We start from the raw sequence: 19037 nt of genomic DNA on the forward strand, positions 1-19037 counted from the left end.
AAGGCTACAGTTGACAGGAAGGAGTTGGCCAAGTGTCCAATCCCTCTGCACATACTCTAACATTTGTGTAGCCAGTGTGATGTAAAATACATTGGAGAGAGCTACAGATGTTGATCTAGCAACTTCTTCATTAAGATTCACCCATGGCTTCCGACAACCAAGTTGAAAAACATATCAGCAAAAACACATTCCTGCTAATTGTCCTGTCAAAGAGGATTAGTAGTTGGAAAATGTGCAGAGAAAAGTGTTTCTTACRCTCTTCAGATTTTATTTTTTTTACTTTCAGGACTCCTGCATCTAATTTTGTAAAGCCTCCCTGAAGCTCAAACTACCTTCATCCATTCATGGCATCTCTCTCACTGTTATGAAATACTTCTACATGCTTATGATAATTCCCTCTGAGATACTGACTACATATAAAATTATCATTTCTTCTTTTTCATTTGAACTTCCTAGATTTAAATCATCTGTCAATAGATTTTACTGCGGCAATAATTTTTAAGCAGAGACCCCCATTGACTTCAATGAACATTAAAAGCCAGTGGCACAATAAAACATAGGCATCAGGTTGTACTATTCTAGTTACTTAACTTCCCTTTACCTCTACCGATTTTCACAGGAATGGCTGCCAAGAAGCAACTCCAGAYAGCCCTATTTGCATGCTTAGGTTAGCAGCACCAGTGAAGAAGCACTAGGAGCTCACTAACAGAACCTTCAGGAGCTCCAAATGAATTTCAACACAGGCACCACTAGTTGTTTTAAAGAGCAGAAAAGCATCATTTTAGGATTGTATAATGACTGATTACAGTGCAGTCACCTCCCTTTCTCTTTTTTTGTGTGTTGATTTCCTATTTATCTAACTGCTAGATGAGGGAAATGATGTTAGTGAGATCAGAACTTATGTCCAGTGTTAATTTTATGAAGGAAGTATGTCATTTCTTTTTCTTGGTTATATCACTCTCAAGACAGACTTTTAAGTTTATTCTTTGGAAAATCATTATTCCATAGATCTGCTGCTCTGTGACAATGTTACAATTTTACCAATACCAAATTTCCTCTTTATATATACAAAAAGAAATCAACCACTGCTCTCTTGTCCTATCTATCAGCACTAAAAACATCTTATTGGGATAGCTGTCCAAAGCACCCTCCAGAGGTATAAATTTAAATTGCCTTTCATTCAACCACAGCTGTATAATTATTATTATTTACTGGATACAATATATAGCTATAAAAGTTTGAAAATATGATTTTAAGTATTGTCACTAGATTAAAGTATTTGTTAGTATTTTAGATACAGGTATTCCTAGAATTCTTGTACTTTACCTACTTAAAAGCTAGCTTCTTGCTTCCTGGCACATTCCCTGTCTCCTTACCTGTGAAGTATACAAAGCTGCCATTCTTACCAACCTCCATTAAACAATGCAATACAATTATCCTCAGTCACTGGACTGTTATCTCAAGGATATGGAATTAGATTTTCTAGCTTAGAGAACATCAAATTATTTACACAAAATGTTATACTTGAAACAGATCCACTGCAGAGTACTCTATTATGTGCTGGTAGAGTCTAAAAGATCAGTAAAGACTAAAAGATCAGGTCACTGATTTAAAACAGAACTCAAAGTTGAATCTGATTCTGAGAGCAGCTGTTCAGAGTCTTATCAACTAGGCTATTGCCTAATCAGAAATATAGAAGATCATTTTTCTATCTAGTCTTGCTTGTGATTTCCAGCTGTAAAAGTTTCCTTTAGGAATGTTTGTTTGGGACTGATAGGAGTTCTGTGGAAAGTTTCAGTGTCAGTTTTTTCATCAGTACAAACCTTCATGATTTTCAGTTTAAAAATCTGAATCAAGCTAAGGCTGACTTTCAAAAATGCCTGTGATTACTCTTTTGTTTCAGAGTCTTGTAAATGATCATTAGCTACAGAGACAAAAAAGGAAGTGTTCAAGAAATCCCAGAAATAGATAAATTTTATGAAAAAGGTTTCTATATTTCATTTATCCCTCTGTTTCAAAACAACCCCAAAACCATTTGGATTTCCTCCCATAAAAGGCTACCGYAAATTGACTTATTGACATTACATCTGAAATACAAAAATGGTTAGTTAGTATGTAATATGCACTTTACATCAATATAGTTCCTTATGATTTTATTTAAAAATTTCTCTGTCAAGAGTAGGCCAATAAATTCTATTTAATCCATTAAGTTTCTTTATAGTGYACAGTCACGACTGTCCTAGGCAAAACTTGATTACAATTTTGATTTGTTTTATACATCTGGATTTTATCTGAGTTAACACTGTAAAATGTGACAAGAAATCAACATGGAACTACATTCCTTAAGTAAAATATCTCCCAGTAGACTTCACAGATTTCTAGTAGTACTTACCTCATGATTTATTTTTTCATACCTAGATGTAATTTCTTACCTCCACCTTCCAGTGTATTCCCGTCATTGCCCAATCATCACCAGCCCTGCTCCCATAGTGAGAACTGTTAAGAGCAGTCTTCCCATTAAACTTAATGAGAATTGTTACACCAATCAGCCTGCATGGTTGAATTTAGAAGTTCAATTACTTTTTAGGTGCATCTCAAATAYTAACTCTTTGGAAGACACCTGTCCTCAAGGGCAGCTTGTGCCACATTTGAGACTGAGCCACGAAGAAGTGAGTGCTGCTGCCCCTCTCCTAGGGAGCTCCGGAGAGCGCCTCGGGCCCTCTCCGGCTTGGGCTCCGGCTCCAGCTCAGGCTCGTAGGGCCTCGCCAGGCACCAGCAGGTCAGGCTAGGCCCTTGGCCAAACCTGCTCCCACTGGARTAACAGCGAAACTGTGCTGAATTCAATGGAATGGGAACGAATGCAAATGATGAGAATATAAAGATAGGGCTGCGCGAAGCCGGTGTTATATAGTTTCTTCTGGATTTAAAGTGAGAAAATGGAGGGACAGAGAAAAATGTGGTGTGTTATCTTTTTACTTCCTGAACCAAAGAAGAATTTTCACTGTGCTTCATTTGTTTCACAGTTAGGATTGTAGTGTCTGTTATCATTTCTCTTCCTTATATTATTTAAATGAAAATATTTTCTGAAAAAAGTTTCTTCCCTTTTCCCTATATACAGGATAAAATATAAACAAATAGAGATAAGTAAAAATTCCAACCTTTATTCCACTTTGAACAAGCTTGTGTATATCCAAAAAAGGTTCCTTGGTTATGTCTCCTTCGGGATTGAAAATCTTCACATATCCTTCCTTTTCCAGAATAAAGAGGCGGTGAGATCCATCCCCACAATGTACTGCTCCAACAGGCTGCCGTAGTCCACTCACAACCTCCTGAATGCAGAAGCAGTTGTGTTTGTGTTTTCTAAAAAAAATTTAAAAAATTGTGAGCAATTTCTTCTATTCTCATTACCACGACACTACAGTGTCCCTAACAGCTACAACGAATGTTCTATAGTGATATTACGAATGCAGTTATATAAGGCAGAATAAATTATTTCCTTGAATGTACACAAGCAGATCATACTGAAAGTCAGTTTGAACTTGACTTGAGCAAAATTTGTTTTGTATACAAGACAGAGAAAATTAAGTCATCTTAGATCTGAAATGCAGAGGAATAGGAGAGAAAATATGTGATTAAAAAGAGAAAATAAAATACAAATAGAAAAATTCTACCCTACAATAAACAGTAGACAAACTCCATGGTTTGACAAAATTTGGTTTCTACAGTACCTTTAAGAATAATGACTTATTATAGGGCAGTTTATTTAAATAATCTAATGYAATTATTTTTATAATGGCAAATACACATTTGAAAATCATAAAACGTGTATCTTAATAAAATTATCGTAGTTATTCACTAACGTAAAATTCAGGTTGAAATTGCTTCTTAGAAGTCATAAGTGTGATCTACAGGGAAGGCAAGATAGCAAGATATGATCTGTCACATAAATATTAAGAGGTACTGAAGTATTGAAGCTAATGAAACTTTCTTTTTCAATGTACATTAGCAGCAACAAAAGAAAATAACATCTGGAAAATACAGCTGCTGAGCATAAGCACAGACTGAGCTGGTTCACTGTGAAAACCATAGGCTTTGTTAGTTTTTTTTCAGATTAAACAGCATTTATCTTTATGAACCTGTTGATCTCTTCCTCTTTGTCATATTCTTCCATGTGGTCCAAGGAGTTAGAAGCTGGCCCTCGCACTTGCTTTCTTGGAAAATCTGGAAAGCATACACCACCATCCTTTCTTGCATAGTAAAAGCAAAACTCATCTGCTGTAGTTTGGAGAAAACCTTAAAAATACAAAAGAGCATACAAATATTTAGTGATCTTCAAACAGATTATATATTCAGTGAAAACAAATAGTTTTAAACAAAGTACTATCTGTGAAAGAGGCCTGCTCTGAATAAGCACAAAAATAGTGTCACCTTTTATAGTTTATTCATCYGTATTTCTATTAGCCTTAATTGCAGTGTGCTTAAATAAGAAAAAACAATTCATTCAAAGCAATTCAGCAGCTCAGTTTTAAAAAGTTAAGAAACAAAGTTCAGAGTTAAGGCAGTCACATGCTTTTCCCTGATATTAACCCTATGAATGAAGTGTAGTATCTGCTGTAGAATAGCATAAGTAGCTTCCATTTAACTTTTTCTTGCTTTGGGCTTTGTATCTAATTCCTACTGTCATTAATTACTTAAGGAAAACCCAATATATTCTGCTACTAGCTGTTATACCAAAAAGTTAATGAAAGATGGTAACTCTTCACTGATTGAATTTTTAAAAAGTGGTTTTCTGTAGTAAAAACTTTGGTAAAGGCTTGGGGAGAAGACATGCAGTAAAGATTTTGTGGAATGCTGGCACCAAAGGACGACAGTCTGAGAGGTGAATAATTAGTTGTCTCAGAAAGCGAGAAGTACTGCTTCAAGGGCACCTTATTGCCGGGCAGCTGGCCTCTGCCTGATTCCCTGCACTGGAGGGGCTGAATATACAGTCCTGTGGCTTCCTTAGCCTCCAAACCCTGCAAAAGAGAATGTGACTCATACTGCACTGGAGCTGGTTTTAAGCTTGGATGAAAGGTGTGCTGTATGTTTTAGGTTACAATGGGAAGGAGACTGAAGACCAGAGAAATCAGAAGTTGGTAAAATGAGAGTCTGTGAGGAAAAACTGATACTACACTAGTTTTAATGACAGTAGGAATACATATTTTTGTACACAAGCTTATTTCTAGTCATTTTCATCCATTTTTTAATCATTAGTATCAAATCTAAGACAGTAGAATTTGGCTAGTTACACATGTGTTATTTTACTGTAAGATCTGTTAAGATAATCGGTCTTAAGTCACTTTTATTCCTCTTTGCACTGCTGGCACACTGTGTTAGAATGTACTGTGGTCCAGGACTTAACCCATAGGATACACAGCATTCAGAATTATATGGTATAGTATAGAAGTTTTATTGGCACTTGATTGGAATTAGAGGCCTAATTTATGCATGGCTTTACCACTTGTGAATAATGCAGTAATCCATAGATCTTGGCCATAAAACCTCTGGCTTACAACTTACAATAAGAGCTGATCAAGCACAGATGTGTTTCATTGGAAAATGCCAATTTGTTAAAAGCAACACTTTTTCAGAAACATTATCAGTTTTGACAATTTTTTYCTTAAAATTATGTGTCTGGTACAAGCTGGAACTTCTGATCTAAATGAAAAAGAGAGAAACAGACAGCAAACCTCATGTCACTATATCCCTATGTCCTGTAATCAGGGTGTTTCATTAGGAAGAGGAATATTCATGTCAATGCCCCTCGTCTGTGAGGCAAGAGTTTGACCCTAAGTCTCCCATTTCCCAAGTAAATGTCCTAACAACCACTTTATTAGCTATCCTGGGGTGGTCCCTCTGTGGCTTTCTTCATGGAAAATTTCAAAAGAGTTCAATTTCTTCCTTATGTGGAATAGGAAAATTTTTTAGATCCTAGAATTTTTGTGGAGTGGAAAGCCTCTGCCATCAAACTATACTTCTTTTCATATGTATCTTCCTTTAAAAACATTGGACGAATAACATGACAAAGTGTGATTTTGGTTTCTATAAAATAATATCTGGAAACACATGATGGTGTGTTGTGGTGTAAAAGTTTAATTACCATGATTTGGAGCTTCAGTAAATAATCAGCTGTGATGAGCTGTTTTTAATTTATAGTASTTAGTTGGAGAAAATAGGAGACATAATTTCAAATGGAACAACTGAAGAAGAACTCTGACATAAYCATGGACCAGTATTACAAGGTTTTGTAGATTTACTGCCAAAATCAAAAGGTAATCTAAAATCTTGTTGTTGAATTATTTGACTTAAGAATGCACAGTTTTCTCTTTAATAGTGTCTTCCTCTAAATGCACTAGATCATTACAGAAAATGCAATAGCAAATTTGATGTGTAGAATTTCTAAGTATACTATCTACTATTTATTAAACTACTCTGACTTGAATTTTATCTTCAGTAAGAAAAACTGAAATCATATGATGATCATATTGTTTACTCAGTAGATGTTCATTTCAAATTACAGTCAGATGCAAACTCACTCAACTAATGCCTTATGCAATGCCTTTTTTATATGTCAGACTAATCCCTTTTTACTATGAAATATCTTATCATGARCTTAAGTATGTGTTGTACTGCATTTATCTTTTGCCATTTAACAAACTGATCAGCAGGTTCCAAAGAAAAGTATAGCTTACATTCTGTTTTTCTTAGGACCATTCTTGGAAAGTGGGGTTTGAATTAAATTATGAAAATTTGCCTTATCAGTAAATTCCTAAATTATGGCATTACAAGAAGGAATCTAACCTCTGTAAAGACAGTTTCACCTGTRTGTTAGAGATGGAATTTTGTTCTGTAAGAAAACAGTAATTTACAGAAAGATCTCCTGCCATGATATATATGCTAGATTCAACATACAAACGGCTTCAGTACAAGATAGAATTACAGAATGCAGTTTGCTTCTATTCTTCTATCTGTTCATACCATTTAGTGTTTCCTTTGTCATGCTTAGATTTTAAGGTCTTTAATGTAGAGCTTGCCATTTAGTTCGGTGTTTGTACAGTGTCCAGAAGAATGGTCCATGACAAGTTCTCCTAAACATTAGAATTATTCAAGAAAAAAGAAGTTCATTTTGCTCAGCCTAAGTTTACTCAGAGACAACTCTGTCACTGCCCTCTACAAAATGTATCTGAGTAAGGACTGCAATGTTTAGTCYTGTGTGAATTTCTCTACTCTTATTTTTAAAAAATCATGCATTTCATTACGAGTTTCCTACCAATTGGGTAGGTGTTGGCAGAGCAATGATTGTACTAACAAATAAAACTTGAATTGTAGAGAAAGATTAAACAAAATGTTTAAGTGWTGTATATGTCAGATTTTGCACAATCTTATATTTTTGTGCCTTTAAAACTTTCTCTGCTGCAAGTAAGAATCAAACTATTCTTGATAAACAAAATTTTCAGCTAAGGTAATTAGAGTGAAGGCCTTCTATGTTCTCATTAAAAAAAAAATTGCATGATTTCAAAGTCAAAGGCAGAACTTCTAGCAAAGTTCTCAGGTGAACCTTACCTCCTCTTTCCACTGGTGTTTGTGGTCGGGTTTTCCAAATGCTCCATGTGCCTTCACCAAATTCTACTTCACTGAATTCCCTGCTTAACTATTACTCTTTCTCTTCTCTTTGATATATTACTGAACCATCATGGTAGCATTTGTCCCAGCCCTTACAGCAAGTGAAGTTACCGTTCTCTCCTTTCCTTGTTTGCACTGCACACAGGATTGAATATCATCAACTTCTTATTTGAGTAGACATATACTGACTTAAAAAGCGTCTAGAAATCAGGCTAACCTACTTTGTTCCTGCTACATTATTGACCTTGAGCATACAGTTTTGTATATTGTTTTTTTAAAAATTACTTTTTTGTGTGATTTGCACTTTCTACAGTTRGATGTAAATTTGTTGATAGTAAACATGCTCTCCTCCCTTTTCTCAGCTTGTAGTGAAAACTAAATCTAAGAGGTAATTCTAAATGGATTCTTCCAAAACCTATAGGTGCAGTAGTAGCTCACAGCACTTCCTACTGTTTTTTCAAGTGATTATTCACCCTCATCTTGTGATACTCACACATTGCATGCACCTGCACACATGCAATGCCAGGATTAATCCTCTTGCTGCTCTTATTAGCAGTAGCAACATTAAGAGCATCTATAATTTTTCTGCAAGTCATTAGCTGGCTATGTTAGAACTTCTGGAAGTGCTGTGTGGGTTACAGAATTCCTCTGATGATTTCTGCCATTTTGGGTTGGGATGCCACTATTTTGGAATTAAAAAATTCACATCAAGCATTTGTTCTGGTAGTGCCTGGATTCAGATCTGGGCCTAGATGTGGATTCACCCACAGTTATCTGTAACCCGTTTCTTCTGAAGAAAACAACAAGGAGTTACCATAGTTTAAAATCTACCAATGTCCATGGATGGCAGAACCCCCTCTGGCTGTGGCACGGATTTGTTCCTTAAAACACATCACATCCATTGGCATGCATAAAGTTTCTGCTTCATAGGGAGAAGCAGCCATGCCTGTCTTTATTTAGTCATATTAATAGTAAATATTAGACAGTCTTCTCTTATAACCTTGAAAAAGTTAAAATTCATATTGATTGAAGAGACTTCATTAGGTCACTTAGTCATCTGGGATGAATCAGGGAAGTTCTATACTCATAGATTTTTGTGAAACATTACACCCTCCTGTGGTAACATATCCATACAACCCTAACAGCTATTATCCTGTTTGAATAAAGGATCAAGTCCATTTATTCACTGGATATTCCAAATTTCTAAAATAGTCAATGGGAATTCTGAGGCAGTCATAACTCATAGGCAAACAGGTATCTTTAAAAGAATTAACCAAGAGTCTACTAGAGTTTTTGACTTTGCAAAAGGAAAAAGAAGTATACAGGAATTTCTGGAGCTTATTCTGGAAACAACCCATCAAAATACTGGTTTGTAATTTCTGTCTTCTTGGTTAATGTGTACTGTTAAAATTTCAATTCCAGAAAAGATGCTTGACATCTTAAGTCACTAATAATATTTCTAATTTATACAAGACTGAAGGGATAAATTCATTTTTGTGGTCAGCAATTTTCTTAAACTTCTTTGTATTGATGTTCAGAAACAATTAGGAGTCCTTAATGGAGAAAGAAGAATTGTTTGACTTTTTAAGAAATGCATGGTGCATCACTGGCAGAGACTTAGGATTTGGGACCTGTTAATTTCCAACTCTTTCTTTAATCCTCCAGCTACACTTAGAATGTGGCTTTATTATCTTCTATTTTTCTTTCTTTCTTTTTCAATAAGTTTTATTATGGATAGACAGATCTTGCAAGTGCAGTAGAAAATCCATATAAATCATTCCAGTTACCAGTGTATTTTAGAATGGATAAGAATATTAAATTATATAAAAATCCTATGGGCCATCTTCTCAAGAAAAGGGACCAGAATCTTAACACCTCCAGGAAATACTAGTATATGTACCGACAACTACGTATGCCAATCAAATCACCAAATCACCTGTTGGTGAATATAAGCAAGAAATAATTTTTGTTAGTACAACCCACTTTCAGAACAAGTATTCTGAATGCTTATTAGCATCTGATTGATGTAGGAAAAATCCTATTCTAACTGATGCTAAAGTATGTAAGCTCTTTTTCTGCAAAGCACAGTGCTCTGTCCAGTGCTAAAGTTATGCTTTCATCTGGTTATCTTTCAAGGCAACCTGGGTGGTCACAAAAAGCACTTGACATCTTGATGCACTTCAGCAGTTTTACATATACACAAACTTTGTAGAAAAATAAATTTGTCATTCGTCACCACATATGTTGATCTGAGGAGTGAGGTTCCTGTGGCTATAGCTCCTGTGCTGCTCASCCTATTCTCTTTTTTTCTCTCTCTCTCTGTCTCCTCCTCCTTTCTCCCTTTTCCATCTTTCACTTTTTCCAATTAAAATTTGTTTCCCCAGAAACATAGAATTTCACAAAACAAATAATGAGGGACATGATCTGCAGAATACGCTAATCATTTGCGTTAGTTATAAACTCATGTCAAAAAAAAGTCTCTGACTTCTTATATGGGCCAAACATTTAAAATATCTAATCTGTTATTGCTGTTCAGCAGGCAGTCTTGGCAACTATGATCTATTCTGCTTTGCTCTGGGAAATGTGATAAAGAGCAAGAAACAGCTGGTTTAAGAAAGCCTTAGAAACATCTCTTAGTTTATAAAGACAATAATAATATTTTCATATTTGAATGGGTTGAGATTCGTGTTAGACCACACTAAAGGGAAAAAGTAACTCAATTCAAAATGTTTTCTCAAGTCAATAAAACAACCCTGCAAAAAAAGCCTGCACTCTTGGGATTTCAGAGAAAACAAGTACACAYGCAATTAAAAACCCTCCTCCAAATCTAATCCACTTAAACTATACCCTTAACTCAAATATGTTTATACTACAAAGCTTTGTTCATATGTTTAAAATGATTATTCATAAATTCATTTTTCATATCCTTATCAACTCCACTTTCTAGTCTGTGTTGCTAGTAAAAAAATCTTCACTAGTTTAATTATTTTCTCATGTGTGACATCATTTATAACTAGYACTTGGACAAGGAAAAAAGCATAGTTTAAAAATGACAATCATAATGATATAAATAATTTACTATTAAGAATACCAAAGATGTTATTTAATATAATAATGTATTAAGACAATATTTCTAAAAGAACCATCTTTTGTGGTTACTTTGTTGATTTAGTTACAAGTGATAGCACACATTTGGTGACTGCTCTGGACAACACAGGTCACATTCTGGTTTTGGTTACGTCCAGCTAATCCTACTGACTACAGTGAGTAAGTGTTAGGGTAGTTAAGAATTTGGTTGTTAACAACATGTTGGAACTGATTCAGAGATCACAGAAGTCTATCGAATGACTCTCTTTGATTTCAGTGTGCTTTAAACTCTATGGAGAAACCTCAGTTTCTAGGGTAACAAAACCAGAAAAGACACTTTACTCATCAGCTTTTAGCATCTACAGAGAACAACCAGCATCCTTTCTTTCATTTTAAAGCTATCTATCACTAAACCTTCTGAATGGGCAACTAATTGTTTACATGCTTTGAATGAGCACACTGATATTTCAGGAGAAGTAATAATTTCTAGTGCCTTCAAATATTTCAACAGATAATTCTGAGTTTCATGCCAAGTTTAATAGGAGAGTGGTTAGAAAGTTCTCAGAATATTTACCTCACTCTGTAAAATCTGTCATGAAAGGCTTGAGATGTTCTGTCTTTACTCAGGCCAAATCCCTTGAATATCAAGGGGCATTTTACCTAGTTAAGAGCTGGATCTATGACCTCTCAGGCAATACCAACATTTCAAAGTAGACATCTTTTAGTCCCGTATTTTGTTAGAGGTTTTACCTGGTATGTGACCTCTGCAAGTATAATAGAGTTCTTTACAATAGTCTTTGCACAGGTAGGGAAGAGCTAGTTCTCTTTCAGGTGTCTCCCCTTTCTCAGGTGAATGGAATAGATTCTGAGCATGAGGTGAGCAGTGTGCACATTTGATTTCCTCCAGTAGCTTCGCACATTCTGTGTTGTTGGTAACAGAAAGTATCTGCAAGCCACAAACCAGAGACAAATAAACATATGACCTGTTTGCCCATCTTACACAAAAAGATTGTATAATCGAATGTAATAAATAATGTTAATTTAACCAATACAGTTAGGATAAATGCATCATGTTTTATGTCACCATTCTGCAATAATCAAATGCAAAAATTATTACTATGAAAATGTCATTAGTACAGTGAGATTTTAAGTGCTTGCTTCTCTTTTCCGGGTAAAGATACTCGTAGTCAAGTTCTGTATGGACACAAGCCTGCAGTCTCTTAATGACGTAGGCAATCTCTGCACTAGAGGCATCATTCGTATGAGGATGAGCTACAGGAACAGGCCTTCTGCCCACTCCTCCTATGAGAAATGCTTAAAAATACAATTTGGGAGGTGACGTTTTCAAGCAATTTAAAGGTTAAAAACTAAAATTCTGCTATCAAAACACATCATGAAAACCATAGAAAGCTATCTGTTAAATAAATCTATCTTGAATTATATTGTAGTCCAGCTACTGAAATGATTGTTATGGAGTTCAGCAGGTGCCTTTGATTTTTTACGCTTCAGATGCTGCTCTGGTCTTTGCACTTTCTAATGGAAACTATTTGGAAATAGGAAAAGCCATAGGTTTCCAGACATTTCTGTTTATAAATAAAAAAGTAGCATCCTGTTTGTCTCCATACTGAAACTGTAACTTTGTCCCGAGAAAAGGGCATATATTATTCATAGTACTTGAAGAAGCACTAAACCACGATTGATGATGTGTTTAAGTAAACACAGGAGCCTAAGGAGCATAATGTCATCAAATCGTGAAAAATAACAGAAAACAGCATAGTTGTCTTTATTAGTCTTTGAATGCAGTGCACTTTGTTAATCTATTGTTAACCACATGGATTGTTTTTTGATCATTCATACCAATGGTGGATAATAGGAAATGTGTTTTCAGTGCAGAGGGACTGAATCTGTTCCAATATAAAAACAAAACTCAGGTTCTTTCTGCTACTTGTTTAATACAATTATTAAAACAGACTTTAAGATACTTATTTTAAGAAATACTAGTGCTGCAAATACCTGTATTCTGAAAAAAAATGTAAATATTTGTAATTCTGCATTTTAAAATATTGACACGGTTTTGCTATGGTTCATATCTCTGAAGTGATTTGTAGAAGACCTTTGCAATGGGTCATTCTCTTGCAGCATAACATTGATTGGAATTATCTAAATTACTTCTGATAATTCAGAATATTCAGTACGTGAAGACTTTTGATCTGTAACTTGAGTATGCTGTCTCACAGGCCAGCACTTTTCTAGGATGCCCTACATCAATAATGTAATTCTGAACTCATTTTATTTACAGATCATAACTACATAAATATAAAATGTTTGAGAGAAATGCATCCCCCATTGTTTTAAATAGTTAGATATTCAAAATATTATAAATGACATGGTCTTTGCAATTACACAAAATCCTGATTAAAGGAACCTTAATTTAGGAGCCATTTAGTCTTACCATATATTGTCAAAAGGCCATCTAAAAGTTTAGTAGCCATCTAAAAGTTAAACCACTGAAGAACAACATTTGGCCTGCATCCTTATTCTGGAAGAGCTGCCATTGGCTTCAGATATAATTCTTCCGAATTTGCCAGGATTAGGCATTAAATGTTCTGTCCTTTAGACTATCTGTTCTCAGATCATCCTCGGCTTCATATTACTTTTAAAATAAGTAATGTAACTAACAGCTGCCGCATATGGTTAATTRTCTCTCTTCAGACCTTTCCTAAGGATATAATTCTGTCTCATGCCTTTTTTAGCAAGGGGCTGTCTTTTTCTACCTTGAAGACAGTAATCAATTAACTCCATGTTGCATGTATGGTAAAAGGTTTGTCCTGGCCCTGAATTCTTGGGGAATTCTTTCCACAGCCCTAGTTCCTTCCTGTGCTGAAAAAGGTCAGACTATTTTTGCTAGATTGCTCATTTGGGCCATAATGGCAGAGCTGTTAACCTTAGATGTCTTTCCTGAGTTTCAGGTTTTGTTCTAGATATAGCAGATCTGGGAAAAAAAATGCCTTGAAGACAAGAACTAAAAATACTAAAAACATAAGAGTAATAACATAAAACTAAAACAAAATATATAGTAACTGAAACTTTGAACTGAATTTGATATTCTTCTTGAGTTTCCAATCTAGGTAGTAGATAACAGACTTTGTATGCTTACAGCAATCCATGCTGCATTAGCTGCACTTTCTTAAGGAATGGATGGCATCCTGACAAGGTACCTTGCATTGCTGTAGGTTTGATGGGCAATGGCCTATATAGTTCAGTCAAGTCATCATCTGCCAATAGCACAAACTCTTAAGCCAGCAGGGAATGATCAAAAGCACTATTCATAAATGCCAGCCGATCAGAATTTGATGTCAGCAAGGAATCTGGGACCTCTGCTAAAGCAAGGATGAAATGACCAGTTTGGGGTGTTTCCGCCAAAGAAAATTACTCCATGACTACAAACTCTTCAGAGTACTTTCCTCTGTTCATCAGTAGTACCACCTGCTTTGCTCAGGTCTCAGATGTTTTCATTTGTGAGTCGATCTCATTCAGGCAGCAGGCTTTCTTGTGGTAGCAGTATGGTGGTGTGTTTAGAAGTACAAGTAAACACTAGGTATTACTAGGTAAATATTCAGTATGTTTATTGAACTAACTCCACAGTGATGCACACATAACACTGTATGTCTACTGGGAGACTCTAGAGCACATTTCGAAAACAAAAATATTACAGGATAGCAAAGCTAATTCACTGTTTCTTGTGGAGAACATAATTGACGTTGCCTGGTGATACAGCCAAAGAAATGCTTGCCAACATTTCAATCGTCAAAGTTAAGACAAAAGGATCCTAATCCTCCTGAGCAGCTGCTATCCAGGAATTAACCACAGGAATTCACCCCCTCATGTCATTTCTGGAATGAATCTTGGTCATATAATAGCTAATCGGAAGATTAAGGAATGAGAGTCAATCAATTATCTGAAAATCAAGTATAATGTTATTTAACTTTCAGAATGCTCCAGCAGAATAGGGTGTTAACATTTGCTCTGTGTGAGGTCTGATGTATAACTCTACACTGGGTGGGAGATAGGGCAACTGTTCTTCCTGAATCTCAGTACACTAATAATCTATTTAGCCTCAACAATATTAAAGCAGTTTTAAGCAAAAGCTGAAATACTTATTTGAATAAGGTGCTTTCTGTTGGAGCTCTACTTTCAAAATGACCTTAAAGTTGACAATAGCTTTGGTCTTTTGAAGAAATGTAAACTTATTTCCTGCTTCAGTTTTTAAAGTCATATGTGAAACCATCAGACTGCAGTGGTTTAAACTAACTATGCTCTGGAAAATATGTAAAACTTCCAAACATTTATTGCAACATGCCTAATAATGATTATGCCTGCTGCTGACTAATTTACAACATCTGTAAGATCATCCTTTAATCTCTAGCCACATGAAAGTAAAATGGGTAGACTAAAGGTAAGATAAATCCTGGAATGTGCAGGAAAGCATAGCATGCAAAATTGGTTTATCAACAAAAAGAATAGTGTAAAGAAGAAGGAACAGAAGAAGGCACTATAGACAGAAATTCTTTACATTGAATATAGTTCTTTGCTTCGTGTACCCCATCGTATCTATTTTGATGTTAACAGAAAACAACAGTGAAATAAGTCATTGCATTAAGCTGTATTTGATATACAAGCATTTATGTCTAAAAATCATATGCCTACGAGATTTTTCAGCTGTTGGGTTGACCATATGCTTCTTCTGTACTATAGTGCTGGATTATGTCATTAAAGAGTTCGGTTTCAATTTTAGGGTAATATGTAAATAGATCATTGTACTAAGGCAGCTGTTAAAGGGACCCCAAGATGAGTTATTTGTTTAGTTGTATGTGTTCAACAATAGCCTTTGTTCGTGAAAGAGCCAGAGCAAACAAATGATTGTAAAAGGGCACACTTGAAAACAATTACTTTTCAGCCATTCCTTGACAGCCTTGGCTGTGAAACCATCTAAGGTAGAGAGGACTTCTTTGCCTGACTGGCTGTAAGCAACCTTTTAGAAAATCTGATAATGCAGTATTTGACTGGGGTGTAGTAGCCCTACATAAACAAGGAGATATTCCAGAAAACTAGAAGACAAGGAGTTAAATGTCAACAACAGTATACAAAAATCTTACTTGAGGCAGTGCAATGTTGTATCTGCTTATTATGGTAGCTTCATTTCTGTTCCCAAAACCACAGGCAGTGGTAGTGTTTTCATTATAAATACATATCAATAATTTGGTCGTAAAAATTCTTTAACAACCAACATCTTAACCAAGAAGCTGGTGTGAAAATGAAAATGACTACTGAGCATGCTCAACTTAATTTTTTTAAGAAGCTAGTGTTCAGACTCCTTTTAAATGTCATAGCCACTCCAACCTGTAGATAAACGATAGCATACAACATCAAAAAAATGCTTTTGGAACTCTAACAGCCTACAGAATAGTAAAAGATGCTTTTTGAAAAGTTCTATTCAAATGTATTGCATAATTGTTTGCAATGTCCTTACTGAATGGTCACCTTCTTCTGTCAAGTATAAATATCATATACTTTATTTTTTTCTATACGTAGCGCTATGATAAAGCAGATTTGAGAGTGTCACCACCATTAATCTTTGGTGAAAAAGTCTAATTTAAAACCTTGTAAAATAATATTCCTTAGAATATGTATATTTATATTTATAAAACAGGTTCAAAGCTCAGAAATAGGTACTATGGCATATATATCACATTTCTCAAGTTTTGATGAGGTTTTAATACCATTAGTCAAAAAACAAAAGGAATTAAAACATATTTTCAAGTAATTAAAGGAGAATAAACTCTGCGACTGCCTTGAAATTGAAAACCAACTGAAATTCAACTTTTAATTTACTGCATTGAACCTAATTAGTACAAGGGTCTCCCAAGAATTGAATGGTCTCAGTTGCATATATGCTACTGAGCTATTACAAACAGGGTGAACTAAGGACATATTTTCCAGCCTGTATTTTTTTTTTCAGATAGATCTTTCAGGCTATCTGCATGTAGTTAGTTTATAGTTTAATTCAGTTATCACACAGAAGCTTAATGACGCTGTCTCTAGACAACATGAAGAAATGTATCTGCCTTGAATCTCAAACTGCTGCTGCATATGGTATGAATAAAGAGAGATCTGCAGCTGAAAACCTGCAGCAAGACAGTTCTCACTCATCTGGGAATAGGGGGAGTAGGACAAATGCTCCCTCAAAAGGCATGAACATTTGGACAGAGCTGGGGACTGAAGGAGAATGATGTTCTCCAGTTTCACCCATTAGTGAACCAACTAACAAACACAATGGTGTTGTTGTTATTCTTTTGCCATAAGCAACAGGACTCTGTGTGTGGGCAGCAGTTTAGTGGGGAGGAGGATAAGTCGACCCCTTTTTGTCCTATTGATTTTTTCCTATTTGCATGACTTGAGCAAATTAAATGATGCAATATGGCTTTTTGTTACAAAACAAAGTGAGAGATACCACCCAGACACATATGTTGATTCGTAGAAGCTGTTTACATGAGAATGGAGTGAAATCTACCGTGAACTGAGCATAAAAATTCGATTCAGGCTGCGTATTTTTTTTTTTTATTATGCTTGGGCCAGCAAGACTGAAACACAAGTTTTCCGAGAGTCTCTCAGACCTTGACAACTACAGAGTTGTAACTGARGAATTCTTAATTAAACCTAAACCAGGATGAAAAGAGAGAGAGGGAGAGAGAAAAGAAAGAAAAGACACCTGATTGTTTATTTCACGTGCGGGGATTCTTAATGACATTATGCAGCAATCCCCGGCGCCGGGGGCGCGCCCCGGGGCAGCGCTGGCCAGCGCAGCACCGCTCACCGAGCAGGCTCCTGCAGAGCCAGGTACCGACACGGCTGAGAACCGCGAGCAACAGGCTGATCGGCAGCCGCGAGCCTGCTGAAGGGTGCCGAGAAGCGGCGGTTTTAGAAAGGCGGTAGGCGGAGAGGTGCGCCTGCCCCCCCCCCCCTCCGCACATGGCCGCGGCTAGAGGGGCGGCGGAGGCGCCGCCAGGTAGCGTGGAAGGGCAGGCGGATCCCGCGGCGCCTCGCGTGGGAAGGCGGCCAGCGGCAGGGCTGCGAGACCCAGGTGTAAAGATGGAAACGCGCGGAGGCGGCTCCCCGGGAGCTGGCACGCGTGAGCGCGGCTGCCCCCCGCGCCTCGGGACACCGGAAAGTTTCGGCGCCCCAGCGGCACCCCCTGCACCCGGCCCGGCGCGCCGCTCCCCCCGCGCAAACCGGCCCGCCGCGTCCCCCCCGCAGCGCCGGCCGCCCGCGGAGCCGCCCGCGGAGCCGCCCGCGGAGCCGCCCGCGGAGCCTACCTGGGTCTCGGCGCGCAGCAGCAGCAGCCGCGGCGCCTCGGCGCGGGAGCAGCAGGAGAGGCGCGGGTAGAGGCCGCGGCACATCGCCTCGCCGCCGCCCGGCGCCTCCGGGGGCATCACCCGGCGGTCGCGCTTCTTCAGGCGCCGCGGCGGCGTCCCGTTGAGGCACCTTCTCCTCCGGGCGCCGCTCTCCCCGAACTTGGCATCCCCCGCGAAGAAGCACAGGACCACGGCCACCAGCAGCAGCTTGAACGGCAGCATCTTGAGCATCATGCCTGAGGGAGCGTGTGAAGGCACCCCCGCCAAAAAAAAAAAAAAAAGTGAAGGGAGCACGGGGGAACGGGGGGAGAAGAGGCAATCCCACTGACTTTCCTTTGCACTTCAAGTCGGGAAATCACATCCCTCCCCCTAGAAGGGGAAAGTCAGTAGAATAAAGATAAAAATAAAAATAAGAAGGGAAGGAACTCCTGTCACCCGCGCTTCCAAAAATGAGGATGCAAAAAGAAATGAAAAAAAAAAAGCAAAAAGCCAAAGCGGGAGCCCGGCTGCGCGGCGCGGCGCGGCGGGAGGATGCTCGGGAGCCGGCGGGCTGAAGTTGTGCAAGTGGCACAGGTTTAGCAGTTGCCGCGCCGAGGCGCCGGGGCGCGGGGCGGGCCGGGCAGCGGGCGGCGGCTGCAGCGCTTCACTTGTCGTCCCATAGGAAGGATGTCCCCTAGGTAGGACGGCGGCGGCGGCGGCAGCCGGCCCGGGCGATGCCCCCTCCGCTGCCGGCGGCGGCTGCGGCTCACTAGGGCTCTCATGTTTCGCTCCCTCTTTTCTTCTTCTTTTTAAGCAGCGCGCGGGGAGGTGCTGCCACCGCGCGCCCTGCACGTCACCCGGCGGCACCGGCCGCGCGCGCCCCCGCCGCCGCCGCCG

The 19037-nt window shown here is 38.1% G+C and overlaps 1 protein-coding gene across 1 annotated transcript in view; it reads right to left on the bottom strand.

The window, feature by feature from the left end:
* HHIP (hedgehog interacting protein) overlaps nt 1-18408 on the bottom strand; it is a 71411-nt gene extending 53003 nt beyond the window's left edge. The window contains exons 1-4 of the mRNA XM_085313202.1: nt 18123-18408; nt 11500-11695; nt 4137-4293; nt 3159-3360 (exon numbers count right to left, since the gene is read on the bottom strand). Coding sequence (XP_085169328.1) covers nt 3159-3360; nt 4137-4293; nt 11500-11695; nt 18123-18395 — 828 coding nt within the window. The 5' untranslated portion in view covers nt 18396-18408. The remainder of the gene's footprint in view (nt 1-3158; nt 3361-4136; nt 4294-11499; nt 11696-18122) is intronic.
* Between the last annotated feature and the right edge of the window lie 629 nt (nt 18409-19037).

This window comes from Rhea americana, unplaced genomic scaffold, assembly GCF_003343005.1.
Source record: "Rhea americana isolate MKP2758 unplaced genomic scaffold, rheAme1 scaffold_38, whole genome shotgun sequence".
In the NCBI taxonomy this organism is placed as follows: Eukaryota; Metazoa; Chordata; class Aves; order Rheiformes; family Rheidae; genus Rhea; species Rhea americana.